The sequence below is a fragment of the Tauraco erythrolophus genome, chromosome 22 (genome assembly GCF_009769465.1).
Source record: "Tauraco erythrolophus isolate bTauEry1 chromosome 22, bTauEry1.pri, whole genome shotgun sequence".
NCBI lineage: Eukaryota > Metazoa > Chordata > Aves > Musophagiformes > Musophagidae > Tauraco > Tauraco erythrolophus.
This window is the reverse complement of record NC_141486.1, coordinates 5,842,781-5,859,712: the sequence shown is the minus strand read 5'-3', so window position 1 is coordinate 5,859,712 and position 16,932 is coordinate 5,842,781. Positions and strand designations below refer to the sequence as shown.

At 56.5% G+C, this 16,932-nt stretch overlaps 1 protein-coding gene across 1 annotated transcript; it reads left to right on the top strand.

Annotated features, from left to right (window-relative positions):
- The first annotated feature begins 148 nt into the window (after positions 1 to 148).
- SLC27A4 (solute carrier family 27 member 4) lies at positions 149 to 8,945 on the top strand. The gene is made up of 13 exons (XM_086625050.1): positions 149 to 171; positions 2,851 to 3,017; positions 3,689 to 4,083; positions 4,773 to 4,931; positions 5,301 to 5,370; positions 5,478 to 5,569; positions 6,100 to 6,209; positions 6,619 to 6,828; positions 7,042 to 7,168; positions 7,349 to 7,486; positions 7,644 to 7,808; positions 8,276 to 8,422; positions 8,649 to 8,945. Exons 2-13 carry the CDS (start codon positions 2,857 to 2,859, stop codon positions 8,804 to 8,806), a joined length of 1,932 nt encoding a protein of 643 aa, XP_086481176.1. The 5' UTR covers positions 149 to 171; positions 2,851 to 2,856; the 3' UTR covers positions 8,807 to 8,945.
- Positions 8,946 to 16,932: the final 7,987 nt, after the last annotated feature.

Below are 16,932 nucleotides of genomic sequence, written 5' to 3'. Positions count from 1 at the left end.
ACCGCACCCGCCGCCGCGAGGCCGGACCGGCGGCGCCGGGCGGGACTACGACTCCCGGCGGGCTGCGCTGCGCGCCCCGCCCCCGCTCTGTGCTGCAGCGGCGGGCGGGCCCCGCTCCTGCTCCCGCTCCCGGTGCAGGTGGCCGGGCCGCAGCGGACGCCCCGGAGCCCGGTAAGAGCGCGGCACCGTTCTCCCCCTTCCGTGACCTCCTGGCGCCGCTCTGCTCCGCCGCGGCGGCCACGCTGCCTCCCTGCGGGCGGCCGGCCGGGCGGGGCCGCCGCGGCCCGTGGTGTCCTCATGAGGCGTCGCGGCCCTGCGGGCGGTACCGGGATCCTTCAGCCCTCCGGTCTCCTCATGGGGCACCGGGGCCCCTCAGCCTCTCGGCTTCCTCATGGGGCACCGCGGGCGGCACCGGGGCCCCTCAGCCCCCCGGTCTCCTCATGAGGCGCCGCGGCGCTTCTCCTCAGCGGGCTGCGGGGCTCCCCCCGCGGACACCGGCTCTCTCCGTGCAGTTCCGGGACCCGGCCGGGGCTGGGGGAGGAGGGTCCCGGCGGCAGCCCCGGTGTGAGGTCCTCATGGGCCTCCGGCCCCTCTGCCCAGACAGGCTGGGGCCGTGCTGCTCGCCCTCCCTGCTGGGAACGAGCCCGCCGGCCCCGGGGAAGGACAGGGAGGGCGAAGCGTGGTCCCTCATTTCGCCATCCCCGTCCTTCCCCGGGGCCGGTGAGCTCGTCCCTGTCGCCCTGCCCAGGGTCAGGTGGGGGGACAGGTGCCTCCCCAGCCGCTCCTGCTGGAGAGATGCCTCTGGGGATCTCCCAGCCCCTGGAGCCTGACCATTAGTGCTGGGGCTGCTTGGAGCCGGGTCACCTGCCTGTTGTCCCCCCTGTGACCTGCCCCCCAGGCTCTCTTCGGGTCTCTGTGCCCCCGGGTGATGGATCCCTGCAGTTTGCCTTCATGCCTGCTGGCTGTGGAGCTACAGGCAGGTCTTAATTTTCTCTGTGCTGATGCAGCTAGACAAGACCTGAATCCTTAACGGCAGGGCTGGAGGTCTCTGGTAGTAATGCACCAGTGATCTCTTGGTGGGAGGCAGTGGGCATGGTGGTATGAGGCAGAGATGCAAGCAGAGGATAACAGGGGCCTGTCTGGGCCCGTCTTGCCTTCAAGTGGGAGATTAAGCACCTTGCTGCCCACACAGAGCGTGGCTCCCCCACTGCTGGCTCTCGTGTCTGTCTTGTTTGATGTGAGTGTGCAATGAAGGGCTCAGGTCTTGGCTGAGGCGTAGTAGTTTGATGGCGGCCTAAGAGCTGTCCTGTTTAACTGTGGAGAGAGGCTCCTAGGCAAAAACGCGTCAGGTCCTGCCCTGCGAAAAGCCCGAGAAACTGTGTTGTGGGACCTCAGGCCTGGGAGATGTTTGGTGGAGAAAGCTCAGAGACCGCTGGCACGAGCAGGGATCTCTGGGCAGGGGCTGTGGATGGGGGGATGTCCCCAGGCCCCCACCTGGGAGCAGCATCCTGTGCTCTGCTGCATCCCTGCCTGCTGCCGGCGGCACAGCTCAGAGCTGAGACAGCCTGCGTGACATGCCAGGGTACAGCGACCACATGGCACTGCCTTGGCTCCCACCCTGCCACCATCTTGTACCAAATCCACAGAGGCTCTCCAGACCTGGGGGAGCGGCATGGAGCAGAGTGAAAGCTTCAAGTGTGGCTCCCGGCCCCACTGGCTGTGGCAGAGCCCACTCAGGGCTGCCAGCTTTGGAGCAGTGAATCCACCTTCAAGAGGGAAAGGGAAGTGATGGGAGTGTTTCCTTCCTCTTCGGCCTGCATGCATGCCGGGAAAGACCAATTTTATCTAGGAGCCCTTGAGCTGCAAGGGTCACATCTCTGTCACTTTCCTCTGCCCGATGCTGTCACCTGACAACAGCCTTCGCTAGATCGTGGTCTCCTGTGAGTCTTAGGGCCACATCTGGGGTGTGTTTGGGATGGGAACAGAGGGGCCGATTTTGGGGGACAAGTACCAGAGACTGAGCCACTGTCCATAGGGCACAGGGGCAGGGGTCTGGGCACTCCCGGCAGCAGCAACAGCCCTTGTTCTGTCCACTCCAGCCTGGCCAGGGCATGCCTGCACCTCGCCTCATCCCCCACCCGCTCTGGCAGTGTCTCCAGCAGAGCCAGGCCAGGAAACTGCCCGCCGACACGTGGGTTTGCAAACACGAGCAGAGCTCAAAGGACTGAGTTTCCTGTCCCTGTTCCTGTCTGAGCTGTGTCGGGGAGCATGTGAAGCTACATTCCCACCAGCCATGCTGGCTGTCCCAGAGCCAAACATGCAGGAGCGCTGGTGCTGGAGGACAGGGAGACCTGGGTTTTGGGGACGGAGGGATCCTTGGGGTAAGGAGGATTTTGGAGCTGGGCTTTGTCAGGCTGGAGGTGAGGGACTGAGCCAGCCCTGCCTGGCATCGCCCTGGTGCCTGCCAAACATCTGTACAAAGTCTCCTGTTGTAACTCTGCTCCCACGTCTGTGAAGTGACTTTATCCTGCATCTCATGCTGCTGGGGCGTGGCTGTGTCCCTGGCTGGTGTGCAGGATGTGGCTCCTCAGGTGGGAATGGCTGGGCTCTCAGCTGATGCTAACCAGTGCTCTGCTGGCAGCTTAATTGGAGGCCATCTCCAAGGTCCAGTAAAGTTCCATCTGTGGGAGCTCTGGGCTGCTGGATTACATCCTCGCTGCCAGGAGGAGTGGTGACTCAGGGACCTCATCCAGGGCATTGGGGGCTGCTAAAGCATCTCCTGCCTGTGAGTTCCTTGTTGCTGAGTCCAGTGTGCATGTGTTAATGGCCATGGTTTCTTTCTCTCTGCAGGCCACAATGCTGCGTCTGGCTGCTTTTGCAGCGCTGCTGCTGTTCTTCAGGGTCAGTCTGGAGCTGTCCTGGGCCCAGGCAATCCCTGCTCTCTTCATCTTCTACCTGGGATCCGGTGGATGGGACTTTTTCCTCATATTCATCAAGACAATACGAAGGGATGTCACGTAGGTGTCCTGGCTGGGATGACCCAATCATCTATCATCCCCTGGCCCACTGCTCTGCCCTGGTGTATGTGTGAGTGCAGCCCCCAGCTCCTTGCACAGCCTTGGGTTTCTGCTGGCACCAGGCCCAGCTGGAAGGAGATCTCCCTCTGCTGTGCCCAGACGGCTCCAAACTCTTGGGCAAAGGTTTCATAGGAAAGATAGATTTCAGCTGGGCTCTGAAGTCTAGTGGCTGTCCTTGTACTTCACCCTATCCATAATGCTGCTAGCATAGCGCCAAGTGCCTGTGCAGGGTCAGTTCTGAGTTGGTACCAAGCTGTGCCAGCTCCTGGCAAGGATTTGTGGGGAGGGAGCGGTGGCACCTCTTGGAGAGCACCTGAGGCTCAAAGATGCACCTTTGATCATGGGACATCCCTGTCTGCAGCCTTCCAAAACACATCTCTCCCTGGCCTCCATCAGTTCCTGGCTATAAGTATATTTGCAGAGGACCTCTGCCTATGTCCATGTGGTTCAGGGGAGCGCCCGGAGCTGCTGCTGACCTAGAGTAGGACCTGGAGCAGTGCTGGGCTATTGCAGCTCCTCGCATGGTCCTCGTGCTGTGCTGGCTTTGCTGGAGGAAGTGGTTTTGCAGGGGTCACTGAGCAGCTGCCCTCTTGCTCCCCTTCCTTTGGCAGCACGGGACTGGTCCTTTTGCGGGTGAAGTGGCTGGTATGGAGGCACATGAGGGAGAAGAACACAATCGCCAAGATCTTCCAGAAGACTGCGAGCAAATATCCAGAGAAGACAGCACTGATCTTCCAAGGCACGGGCGAGAGCTGGACCTTCCGGCAGCTGGATGAGTACTCCAACCAGGTGGCCAATTTCTTCTACGGCCAAGGCTTCCGCTCTGGTGATGTGGTGGCTCTTTTCATGGAGTCTCGCAATCAGTACGTGGGGCTGTGGCTCGGCTTGGCCAAGATTGGGGTGGAGACCGCCCTCGTGAATTCCCACCTGCGCATGGAGGCCTTGCTGCACTGCATCACCATCTCCAACTCCAAGGCTGTGGTTTTTGGGGTGGAGATGATGGAAGGTGAGGGGCAGGCAGATGCGTCAGGGGTGCTCTGAACCTAGGGGGCATGTCAATGGATTTAGTTCTTTTCTGCCCACCACAGAGCAGGGATCTGGAAGAGAGTAGAGAGTTGGAATTGGATCGGTGTTTTTTTTTCTTATTGGTCCATTTGGCCACTGGGCAGGGTCTGGAGTTCCGTGCTGTCTGGCTCCCAGGCAGGCCAGCCTGGGTGTGAGGATCCTTCCTTGTGCCTCTGGGATCCATCCCCTGCATGGACACCTGGGTTGGGCTGGGCCAGGCCTGCCCTGCTGCACGGGACGAGCCTCCCCTTGCTCTTGGTGGCTGTTAGCCACATCCCTGCAGCACCTCAATTGCAGCACCTTGGCTCCAGCTCCTCGCGTGTTTCAGCCCACGCCTCTGAGATTGACGGTGTTAACAGACTTCTTGGCACCAAAGAGGTTTTGGCTGGGTAGAGGTGGAGAACAGGATCTTCTAGTCCCTGCGGAGGCCTAAGCTGTGGCCCCAGCATCTGTTAATCATGGGAAAAACATCTGCCTGGGGTGGTTCTCAGCCTTTTGAGGACCCTGCTAAGCACAGTGAGGTGCTTCTACCTGGAGCAGCGTCTCCCTGAGACTGTCTGGGAGGGCAGGAGGTCTCTGTGCTGTAACCACCCTGCGGTCTTTCTCCATCTCCCTTCTTTACTTTCTCAGCAATGCAGGAAGTGCAGCCCTCCCTGGTGAAATCTATCCATCTCTTCTGGTCTGGGGAAGGAAGCCCAGAGTCCATGCTTCCTGGTGTGAAACATCTGGACCCTCTCCTGCAGATGGCCCAGCGGCACCAGCCACCCCCTCCCAATAAGGGCTTTCTTGGTACGTGGTCAGCTCTTGGGGGCCAAACTCGCAGTTGTGTGTTTGTGGATTAGCTGGTGACAACACTAGCAAGAACATCTGCTTGGGATGTCAATGGCCGACATCTGCAGCAGGGCCTGGGGTGTCTGGGATGGGCATTACTCCGGTGTCTGAAGCCCAGCCCTGTGTGGAGCAGTATCCTGTGGTGCCCTCCGTGTATCCAGTAGGCCTGATCTGCCCAGGGTGAACCCAGCATGTTCTCGGTGCTGTCACGTTATGACGTTTTGGCTCCACTAGCACGAGCAGTGTATAAATTTGACTTGTCCCCCTCTCCCAGTTCAGCCAGCTCCTAGATTGGGTATGTGACCTTGTCTCCTCATTGCTCTCCAGATAAACTCTTCTACATCTACACCTCTGGCACGACAGGGCTGCCCAAGGCTGCCATTGTGGTGAACTGCCGGTAAGGCCGTGGGCAGGGGCTTGGGGAGGACACGGCTGAGCTCTGCCCTGTCTTGGCACAGTGCCTCTGACCCTGCTGCTGACATGTCCCTTCATGCTCCCCCTCAGGTACTTCCGCATGGCCAGCTTAGTTTTTTATGGTTTTCGCATGAAGCCTGATGACGTGATGTACGACTGCCTCCCGCTCTACCATGCTGCAGGTAACGTGTGCCGTACTGAGCCCCGCATGCCGGGACTGCCTCTTCCCCTCTGCCGAGCCCAGGGCTCAGGCTGGAGCCTGGTGCAGCAGTGATCTCCATGTCAAGGAGGAGCTGGCTGCTGGGGGCAGTGTCTGACCAAGGCTTTCAGCTTTTTTCCTGGGAGTCAAGAATTGATCTGACTGACCTTTGGAGTGGGGAGTGTGTGTGAGGGCAGTTATCCCAGCTTCTAGCCTGACTTTAGAATAGCTGCACCTTATTGCTGCTCCATGTGGGAAATCGGGGGAAAGGGAAGCGGTACTTGCCTGGCTGACTGAGACATGCTGGGACATCTAGGTGCAAAGCCCTGCCTCACATCTCACTGCCACATGACTGATCCCTGGTGCCTGTGGTCCTGGGGCCTTTGCCTGGGTGAACATCTGTCTGCAATGAGCCAGCACGCGGCATCTGCCTTGCCCTGCCGGGCCTCTCCCTGAGCGGGCCAGGCTGGAGGTACCTGGGGTCTGAGGGCTCCCCTGTCTGCCTCTCCGCAGGGAACATCGTGGGGGTCGGGCAGTGCCTGCTGCAGGGCATGACGATTGTCATCCGCAAGAAGTTCTCTGCCTCGCACTTTTGGGAGGACTGCGTGAAATACAACTGCACGGTGAGGCCATGAGGCAATGGGCCAGCTGAGACTGGGGAGTGGAGCCTGGGGATCTTTCTCATGCTGGGGAGACACCAGCCGCTGGACAAGGGAGAGGCCTGGATCGGTTCTGCCTGTCCATCTGAAACTGCATTCCAAGGTGGTGGGGCTGTGTCCTTCCCACTTGGGGTGGTAACTCTGTGTCCAGACCCTTCCTGTGCTCCAACATTAGCCAGGAGGTCTCAAATAGGTTTCGTAGGCTGGAGGAGCGGGTTCCGGGGAGGGACAGACACTGAACGAGCTAGCGGGACTCCTGGGCTTTACTGCAGCCTCTTTAGGGGACTTTGGGCATGTTGTGCTGTTCCTACCTGCTCTGAAGAAACCCTGGGCAGAGGGGTCCTAGTGAGTCTTTCCTCTCCATCCCTCCCAGATTGTGCAGTACATCGGGGAGATCTGCCGCTACCTGCTGAACCAGCCGTACCAGGAGGTGGAGCAGCAGCACCGGGTGCGCATGGCGCTGGGCAACGGGCTGCGTGCCTCCATCTGGCGGGAGTTCATGGCCCGCTTCGGCATTGCCCAGGTGGCCGAGTTCTACGGGGCCACTGAGTGCAACTGCAGCCTGGGAAACTTTGACAATAACGTAAGGCCCCACCACCCTCCCCGTGTCCCAGTGGGTGCCTGCTGGCCTGGGTAGGGTTGGAAACCCAGGCTTGGTGTAGGTTGCCATCTGCCCCGAGGGGTTTTGGCTGTTGTGCTGTGCGAGCTCTCTGGTATCCTGGATGTGCATGGGCAGCAGGCTCAGGGCAGGAGAGATGTCCCTGCTACCCCCAGCTCTGAGCTCTTTCTGTCTTAGGTTGGTTCGTGCGGCTTCAACAGCAGGATTCTACCAGGCGTGTACCCCATTGGCTTGGTGCGGGTGGATGAAGACACCATGGAGCTGATCCGAGGGCCAGATGGTGTCTGTATCCGCTGCAAACCAGGTGAGGGCAACCACAGGGTTAAGCGTCCTCAGCCCTGTGCAAGTCTTTCCCGATACTTTAAGATAATTTACCTAGGTTTGAGTCTTTGCTCAGTTAAACCTCACCCACGCCATTAGACACCCTTTTGGCTTTCGTGCGGGTGATTGCTTCCCCGCTTCATCCCCTCTTTTCTCCCTGCAGGGGAGCCAGGGCAGCTGGTGGGCCGCATTGTCAAGAGCAACCCCTTGCAGCACTTTGATGGCTACCTGAATCAGTCAGCCACCAGCAAGAAAATTGCCAAGGACGTGTTTACAAAAGGGGACACTGCCTATCTCACAGGTGAGGCAAACAGGGCATCTGCTGAGAGCGGAGGAGAAGGGTACCTGGGTGGGTGTGGGGGCTGTCCCAGGCTAGTGACACTGCCCCAAGATGCTCCAAGGTCGTTCCTAGCCCCTCTGACACCTCATTTTTTGCCTATTTCTCACTTTTCCTGTAGGGGATGTCCTAGTGATGGACAAATACGGCTACATGTACTTCCGGGACCGCACTGGGGACACATTCCGCTGGAAGGGGGAGAATGTCTCCACCACAGAGGTGGAGGGGACACTGAGCCGCATCCTCAACCTGACGGACGTGGTCGTTTATGGGGTGGAGATCCCAGGTAGCTGAGAGGGGAGAGGATGATTGAGGGAGGCAGGCAGGCCTCTAGCACTCGAATGTGAGCATGTCCTGCATCTCCAGATTGATGTGTCCTTTTGCAAGAGGCTGGTCTGAGGTTCTCCATGAGTGAGCTGGGAAGAGGCCGCTGGGGATGTGCCTAGCAGGAACCAGAGGGTTCTCTTCCTCTCTAAAGTTTTGATCTGATTCTGGCTGGTTTGGAAGGACCCTGTGTACTTTCTGGACAGGCTGCAAGTGCCTTCTCTGGGAGGAGGTGACCATGTCCTCAGGGTGTCATGTGTAGCCTTAGCCGCAGGGTGGTGACACAGCCGGGGACACAGCTGGATGCACCAGCGCTTCCGCACAAAGCGGGATCTGTACCGGAGGCCTGGCTGATGCGGGGCAGAGGGAGATGATGGATGCTACAGGGACAGTGTGTCTGAGTGCTCTCCCTCCTTCTCTGCCTCTTAGGGATTGAAGGGAAGGCAGGAATGGCAGCCATCGCCGACCCAGAAAAATCCTGTGACCTGGAAGGCTTTGCCAGCGAGCTGAAAAAGGCCCTGCCACTCTACGCGCGGCCCGTCTTCCTGCGGTTCCTGCACGAAGTCTCCAAGACAAGTGAGCTGTGGCGTGCACGCTTGCACTGGGCGTGGAGCTGGGGGACAAAACAAAATCTGCAGTAGGATCAGGATGGAGCCCCTCTGCCCCATAGAGCCCCTGGCCAGTTCCTCTGGTGGTTTGGAGGTGTGGGAGTGCAAGGCTGGGTCTAGGGCAGCACAGGGTGGTGCAGATGGAAGCATGTGCAGCCAGTGACCCTTCATTCCTCCTTCTCTTCCTGCTCCAGGCACTTACAAGTTCCAGAAGATGGAGCTGCGAAAGCAGGGCTTTGACCCTGCACTGGTAAAGGACAGGTTGTACTTCCTGGACTCCAGGCAAGGCCGCTATCTGCCGCTGGACCAGGCAGCATTCGGCAGGATCCAGTCAGGACAGCAGAAGCTGTAATGGTGGGGTCTCAAGCAAGGCACCTCGTCGAATCCTGCTGGGGAGAGTGGGGCAAGGCAGGCGCTGGGGAAGAAACGTTCAAGGAGTGATATAAAGGCCCACTAGAGGTTTTATTTGATGAATTCTGCAGATAATGGTTCGGGGGGATGCAGAGGGGACCAAGGGGAGGGGGATGGTTATGTACCAAAGCATAGACTCATTATGGCTTTATTTTCTACTTGGTACAGTGGTGTGGTGGTCCTGTGCCACGGGAGGGGCAGGGCCCTGGCCAGTTGAGCAGGGGTGAGGTGCCCCTGCCATTTCACTTTGCTTTTCCTGTTTTTCCTTCCCTTTCCCTGCCTGCAGCAACCCTTCCTTGTGAAGGCCATGAAGGGACCAGTGCTGGGCTCTTTCCCCGCTCTTCCACCAAGCAGCCAGCTCCTCCTTGGCACAGGGCCCCCGTTGGCAGAGGGAAGCCGGGTGCCAGGCGCAACCCTTGCCCCCTGTGTGGTTCCGCTGGTGTGTTTCTGCTGTGAATCAGGGGAGCAGGGTAGTGCTGGGCTCAGGAGAGGGACAGGGATGTGTTTCTGCCATGCCTTGCTCTCTCCTGGGGATGACATTTCTATTTTTCACAATCACACGCACATTATATTATATTATATATATATTATACACGCTGACTTTTTTTCAATCTTAATTTATTGTCTGTACTTTTGAATGTGTCCCGGGTTTGTGCAGTAGGTGGAGGAGCAGCCCAGCCTGTCCTCTCTTGGAGAGCCCTTTTCTCTCACAGGAAAAGAGGACGCTCATCAGGGACTGATTCTCCTCTTCCAGCATGGGTGCAGCCATGTATGGCTTTGTGGCCTTGCTCCATGGTGAAGGACATGAGCGAACCCCGCTATCTTGTGGATGCTTCTCTGGGTCTCTTACTTCCACCTTTCGTGGATGCAGCCTTGTTTTGTGCACCTTCTTCCTTGCAGAAAGCAGGTGGGAGAGTGGGAATAAAGGGCCCGATTGGCCATACTCAGCATCACGGAGCAGCTCTCGGGGCTTTCCTGCTGCGATGTCTGTGCCCTGAATGCAGGAGGCAACTTGCCAGGGGGAGAGAAGGTCCTCCAGAGGGTGGTCTTTGTGAGAGCCTGACTTCACGTGGTCTGCATCCCTTCCCGCAGGAGTCCTCCCTGTCTCTGCCACAGGAGATGGGCCCCAAACGGAAATGTCCATGTTAAACACCTGACTTGCGCTCTGTGAATTCGCCGCGTTGCGTCTCGTGTGAAAACAGCCTTAGCAGCGATGTCCGATTCCAGTCCTTGGAGACCGTGCAGAAATGTCTGACCCAGAGAAAACTCTGGGTTGGGGTTTCTTCTTTTTTTTTTTTTTTTAGGATTTGTTTTTATGCTTTTAGCAGGGTTACTCCTTAAAATGACGTCTGTTTTTTGCAAGGGCAGGGTATGCCTGCTCTTCCAGCTGTGCTTCCACACCAGCTTACCTGCCTGCCCCAGTCTGTCCTGTCCTCACGATTAAATGCGAGTATGGGCTAAGCTGGAGTTTCCTACTTCTTCCTTGTGCAGTCCTGCTGTGTGGGGGGAGGCAGGGGACTGTGCCAGTTTGGGAACTGGGAACTGCCCCTCCAGAGCACGACCTCCCCATGCAGATGCTCATCTTGCAGCAGGGGGAAACAAGCCCCTTGCTGCTGGGATGACAACCATGTGAAAACAATCTATTGATGAAACACTCCCCAGACCTCTCCATTGGCTCCCTGCTCCCCCTTTCTCCTGGTCCTGTTCTCGGTGTTGCCATCCCATTTTTGTGCTGGCCCAGTTCTCCTTGTTTACCCTGTCACATCTGGCCTCCTCCCTCTCCTGTTCCCTCTTTCTTCTTCCTGCTGTTTCACTCCTTGTTTGGCCACACTTAACCTCCCAGCTCATTTCTGCCCTTGCAGACAAGTTTTTTGGTACCTGTTCCACTTCCCTCGCTGCCAGAACTGTCTTTTAGACCCTCTGCATCCAACCCTGGGATAGCGGAAACCAGCTCCTTCATGGTACATGGGTAACAGGGAGAAATGTCTTGCATGAGCCTGGGTGAAGTATGGTTGCCTGGCAAGATGTGCTATGGGAAAAGTGATGGAAATTTGCATCCGTTATATACCAGATGCACCTTCAGGCATGCTCAAATTGATGGCTTCTCCAGCATCTCAGACTAAAATTAAAAATTTTGGCTTATTCAGTCCCCTGGACACAGTGATTCTGGGCGGGACCCAGCTGGCTCCAGGTGGGGACAAGGACGGGTGAGGACAGGAGTGTGGGGTGGTGGAGCAGCGCAGCTCCCAGGATGGCCTCTGTCCCAAAGCAGCCCCTCAGTTCAGTGGAAAACAGGCCTCATCCCCACATCTTGCTGTGCCCACGGCACTCAGCCTTCAAAGGAGGTGGCTTTGCCTGCAGGGGTTTGTGTTTAGGGGCCTGGCAGTGTCCTCTGGCCTCAGGGGGCTGGTGCAGGCTGTGCAGTGGTGCCCGCCAGCTGTGCAGTGATGCCCGCTGCCTCTGCAAATGCCCTGGTCCCACTTCTGGACATTGTTCCTCTCACGGCTGCCGGTGGAGGGCAGGCTGGGCTCGGCAAACGTCTTGCCTCGGGGGACACCTCTTTAGGGGGTCCCCTGGGGTCTCACAACCACCCCTCTCAGGGAGGTGAGAGCCTTGGGAAGCAGCAGGGAGGGCACAGGGTGCTGGGAGCAGGGGGTTTCCCAAATAGGGTAGATCAGACCCCGTCTGAGGTGGAAAGGAAGTTTCAGGTACAGACGATTGTGCTGGATGTGAGGCCAGCAGCGATCCCAGGTGCTGGCGTTCCTCTCCACTCAGGCTCCTGACCAGAGCCTGTGCCTGGAGGAGACTTCAACAGCACTGAGGTCACCCCATTGTGCCAGGTGGGCGGTGGGCAGCAACCCAAACCACCCGGCCTCACTCAGCCCTCCACTAAAGGGAACGGGTGAAAACTTGGCCTCCTCGAAGCCAGCCCTGGGGATCCTTTTCTGGAGGTGGATGGTGTGAAGCGGTACGGGAAGAGATGGGAGCGCTGCTCTCCCTTCCTGGAAGAGATGGCCATGCCACCCTGCACATGACGCCGCTCTGAAGGAAGAGGGGCTGCGGGGCAGGACTCAGCGCTGTTTCCGTCTGTCTGAGCATGGGTTAGGTTAAAAAAACCAAGCAAGATCTGCATTTAGAGCGCAGCCTGTTAAACACAGCTGCAAACAGCTTTGGAAGCTGTGGAAGTATGGCTGTTATTTATTTGCAAGTAAGCCCATCCGAGCGGACACTGGCTCGTACTGTTGGGTTTTGGAGATGGATGGGGATTATAGGCACAGCCGAGGCCCATGCAAGGAGCAGGATTTAGCCCTTGCTGGTGCCCACACAACAGGGGCTGTGTATAGCAGGGAGCTCACCCCGAGCCCTGCGTTCCTGGCTGGCTGCGAAGGGGAAGGAGGTTGTAGTTGCAGGGTGCAGGAAAGAGGAGCAGGATGGGGTCCCCCTGAGGTGAGAGCTCCTGTTCTGGGGAGACGAGAGGTGCTGAATGACTGGGAAACAGCTCAACAAACCGCCCAGGGGGCTCTGATACACAGGCCTTTGATAGGGGAGACCTGCAGAGCTCAGCAGTGCCGACGGAGCGCGGTGCTGTGCTGGAGGGCTGGGGCGTGCATGTCCCACGTCCGCATGCCTCCGTGCTGGATTTCCCAGGGAGAGCAGAGCTTGACAAAGGTGTGTTCATAGCTGTGAGTTACGTTGTAAGGAGCCACTCTGCCTGGTGATGCTGACGGCATGGCGGCATTGGGAGGGTTAAAAATAGCAGCTCTCGTCCCCGCTGGAGAGCTGGTGGCGTTTGGGCTGCTTTCTGAGGAGGGTTGTGTCGCACTTGGCAATGCTTTGAGACTCCCCACAAAACCCAGCTACACCAATTGGAGTTTTTTGCACTGGCTGTCAGCTTTAGGTTGAAATCCTGGGGATTTTTAAAGTCCCAGCTCCTCTGGAAAAATGAAGCTTCAGTACAAGTGTCCCTGAAAAGGTCCGAGCCTAGGAATACAAGTGCAACGTGGTACTGAGTCCAAAATCAATGCTGGGACAAAATCCTTCCTGGCAGAGAGGTGTTTTGAAAGAAGCAGCCAGTGCTTAATCTTATTCTAATTTTTTTAAGTTTTCTTTCTATTTGTGTGATTTTAAGGAAGAAGCTAATTGAATCCTCCCATGATTGGAGACACTTTGTGAGACTTATCTCTCTCCTTTGATCAATAAGCTAGTCTGGCTCAACAGCTGCATATAGATGAAAGTACTATGAGGTACTATTCTTTTTTAATTAAACCACTTAAAAAGCTGTTTGCATGAGGTTAAGAAAACCTTAAATCCTTTCCTGGGTTATTATTAGCCTATTATTTTAAGGAAAGCCAAAGAGCTTTACAAACCAAACGTACATTTCACCGTGGAGTTAACTGCTTCTTGCAGACCCTGCATCCTGGACAGTGACAATAATATTAAGAAAAATAATGCTGCAACTTTCTCTCTGATCAGCATCTCTTTCCAGCTCTAGGTTCAGCTCAGCCAGGCCACGCTTGGTGTGCAAAACTGGAGCGTATTTTAGCCTAAATGCAGGCAGGGGCTTTGCAAGCTGCTCAGGACCTTTCCGGGTGAAATTAATTTCTGCTGCTGAGAAAGCCTTTAACGCTGCATCTCTCCAGCCTCCTCCTGCCACTCTTGGCGTGCTGGAGTCTTCCCAAACAATGGCAGCCGCCTGCTCTTTCGTGTGCTGGCGAGCTAGTTTTGCTTTAAGCAGCGACAGGGAAATACGCTGGACTAAAGAAGGGCCTGTCCTTCGGTGCACTCTTTAGAAATGGAAATACACGATTCCCCTGAGTGGTTCAAGTGTAACCAGGAGCAGGGACGGCTTCTCCGCCTCCAGTTTGAAGGGGGCTGTGTTGCCAGGGATTCCACCAAAATGATGGTCCGCAGGGAGCACCTGCATCTTGTCATCCTGCATGCGGCAGGGAAGGGATGGCAGCTTTCCTTGAAAAGGCTTTGCTAGGGAAGCAAATGTCTTTAGGGCTGTTTGCTGCTTAGCTCCTGAACAGCACGGGATGGCTGGGCTGCGCAGCAGGGGGAGGCTTGGGGAGCAGGGGATGGGTTCTGCTCTGCTCTTTTCGAGCCTGGCCCTGTTCAGTGGCAAATCCCACCTTCTAAAATAACCTGGGGTTTGACCCTCTTTTCTCCTCGTTAATTACAAATTCCACCCATAGGCACAAATGATGCCAGGCCAGGCTCTGGGAAAGCTTTGAGCAGCTGGAGTCACACCATACAGGCTGGCAACCCCGGGAATTGCAGGTGATGGTGACTCTGCCGAAGGCCTGGACATCCCCCTGCTCAGGAGCAGCATCATTGCGCAGATCTCCCCAGATCTCCTGCAAAATGATCTCAGGCCTGTGAAGCGGGATACGACCCTTATTACAACGCATCCCTCTCCTCAGTATGGCTGTGCCTTCCTCTAGCCCCATCCTGGAGGGTGCTGAGCAGCCCTCCCCAGGGATGCCAGCGCCTCGCCAGCCCGAGCAGGAGCCGGGGGCTGATCCTGCCCTGGAGCTGACACCTCCCACCACCCACCCAGAGCCCTGCGCGCCCCCAGCGCTGTGCCAACTGGGCCGAGGAAGCCAGGGCGGTGGAAGCCTCCCTCCTTGCCTCCGGCCATCCCCGTGGCCTCGGGCTCGGCCGCAGGAAGAGGCTAACAGCGGCGGGCGGGCCACCTCCTCTGCTTGGAGTATCACTTTCAGCTATTCTGGAGGTTAAACGCCTGTTTAGAGCTCCCTATTGAAGGCAGAGCCGGGGTGCGCCATTGTTAGGCCGCCCTCCCGCTTTGTCTGGCCGCTTTCAGGGATGCCCTGAATGGGAAGCGGCCCCCCCCGCCCAGCACCCCAGCAGAAGGGCTCCTGGGGGAGAGGCGCTTCCTCCCGCCCTAATGACATTCCGGCCTCCATCGGTTCAGCTCCCGCTTTCTTTCTGCTGCAGTTTAACCCGGGCACAGAGGCCGGGCTCCATCGGACTGATCTCTGCTTGACACCCAATTACCACATGAATGGGAGAGAAAGGCTGCAAAAGGCTTTAACTCCCACTGACCCTCCTTCCCCTCTGCCGGCTTCCCCCTCTCCCCATCCTACCCCCTCGCCTTTCTCCGGCGAGTTCAAAACTGAGGAGTTCAAAACTGAGACGGGGAAATCAAACAAAGCCCCGAGTAGGGAAACCCATTGTCACCGCCTCCGCCATGGCTCCCCTTTCGCCAGCCATTGTTCCCCTCCAAGTTTGCCTTGCTGTGTGGAAGGATGCGAGCAGCTGTTGGCGCATTCCCCTGATGTTTTATTGAAAAATAATTGAATCGTCAGTTCGGAGCTCTCCGATAAAACGTCTCCTCGTAGCGCAGGGCCCCGCCGTAGTTATAAACTACGTTTCCCTGTAAAACGCAATGGCGACCCAAACCGTTTCCTCCAGAATAAGCCCTCGGTGGAGGGACAGAGGCTTGCCCCTTCCGCGCTCAAGGGGAGAGGAAAAGCACACAAACAGCAGGAAAAAGCAGAAGCCAGGACTGAGACAAAAGAAATTAAATCCTCTTTATTGCCAGGCTCAGTTTCCAACCTGTCCTTTTGTTTGGCGCAGTTGAATTTGCGGGAGGAGAAGGGCGGGTGCAGCCGGAGCACCCTTGTCTGCTGCCTCTTGCCCTGCGTAACCGGGGTGAGCACCACCGCCACCTGGGGACTCCGCGTCCTGCCCAGCACTGCTCCACACTTGGGACCAAGTGAGGGATTTGGCATGGAAAGCTGGGTATAAACAGAGAAGTTTAGCTTGGTAAAGCACAGTGACACATCCCTGGGCTTGAAGGAGAGGACGGCACATCCCAGCGAGCTGAGCCCAGGGCACCCATTCCAGGCAGGAGCCTTGTCTTTATCTGGTTGTGCTTTATGTACCAGTTTACCCAACACCATCCACGTTTACAGCACTCTGGAAAGAACAGTGTCAGCATTCCACTTTCTCCAGGAGATTACATGCTTGCTTTCCCCAACCCCAAGAACATGCCGGAGAATTTGTGATGTTCTGATTTCAGCACCCAGCACAGAGACAGGACTCAGTCCTCTTCCCAAGCACATGACATCCATTAAAACGTCCCCTATATCCCATGTGCTCACTGACTGTATTTCCAGGGCAATTGTTAACAGTAACCAGCTTTGAATGCTTGAATGAGCCAAATTGGTGTTTATGATTACTGTTCTCTTTAATTTCTTTTTGGTTTTCTGGGGAAGTACTAACACTAAATCTGTAATATTTTGTTGTATTTCTATAACTCAGGAATCGAGATTCTTTTAGGAGCCAGTTCTCCTCTTATTCGGCCTCATAAATGATTTCTGGAAGCAAGAAGAATAGCTCATAAAAAAACATAACTGCAAACACTGATCTGGAGTCCAGATCACCAAATCCTCTGGATACAGCGGTCATTTCTGAAGTGTATAGAAGTAAGATTTTTGTCTAAGGCTCCTTTCTTCAGCCAGTTTCCCATACAATCGGTTCAACATCCTGGGCCATATCTCTGAGATACCCAAAAGCCTTGGGATTTAGAGACATTTAAAATCCAGCTGGAATTTTTGGATGAAGACCATGGTCAACAGCTTCACGTCTCTGCCATCACGTAACCCCAGCAGCAACGGCAGCGTTCATCTGCGCTGAGGACCGGCCTTTCCTGGGGCCCAGCCCAGAGAATGATCTCCTCTGAGAACAAAAGGCCATTACAAACACCACCACCTTCTGCTCTCGGGGTTAGGCGTGCTCTGACCCCCGTTAGCATAAACGAAGAGCAATCTGTCTGAGTAAATTTATGCCCCTTACACACAATGCGCCACATATATGTGTTTATATTATGTTTCTATGTGCATGTGTGCACAAGTACATACATTTTTTAAATCCAAACCCTGCACCGTGTGGAGGGAGGGTTAAGGGGCTGCAGTTTTTCCACCAGTGCTGCCCAGTACAGCTTCATGTTGTGGGGGAGAAGAGCCTGCGCCATTGCACGGCCCAGCTGTCACCACCACGGCTGCATCCTGATTGTGTACACGCTTCTGCCTCTGGGGACGG

What these genes read in the sequence shown, in the direction of transcription:
- SLC27A4 (XM_086625050.1), top strand. Translation starts at nt 2,857, where the DNA reads ATGCTGCGTCTGGCTGCTTTTGCAGCGCTGCTGCTGTTCTTCAGGGTC. An exon ending in CCCGCTCTACCATGCTGCAG is followed by an intron (nt 5,570 to 6,099) that starts GTAACGTGTGCC and finishes GCCTCTCCGCAG; the next exon opens with GGAACATCGTGGGGGTCGGG. An exon ending in GGACACTGCCTATCTCACAG is followed by an intron (nt 7,487 to 7,643) that starts GTGAGGCAAACA and finishes CTTTTCCTGTAG; the next exon opens with GGGATGTCCTAGTGATGGAC.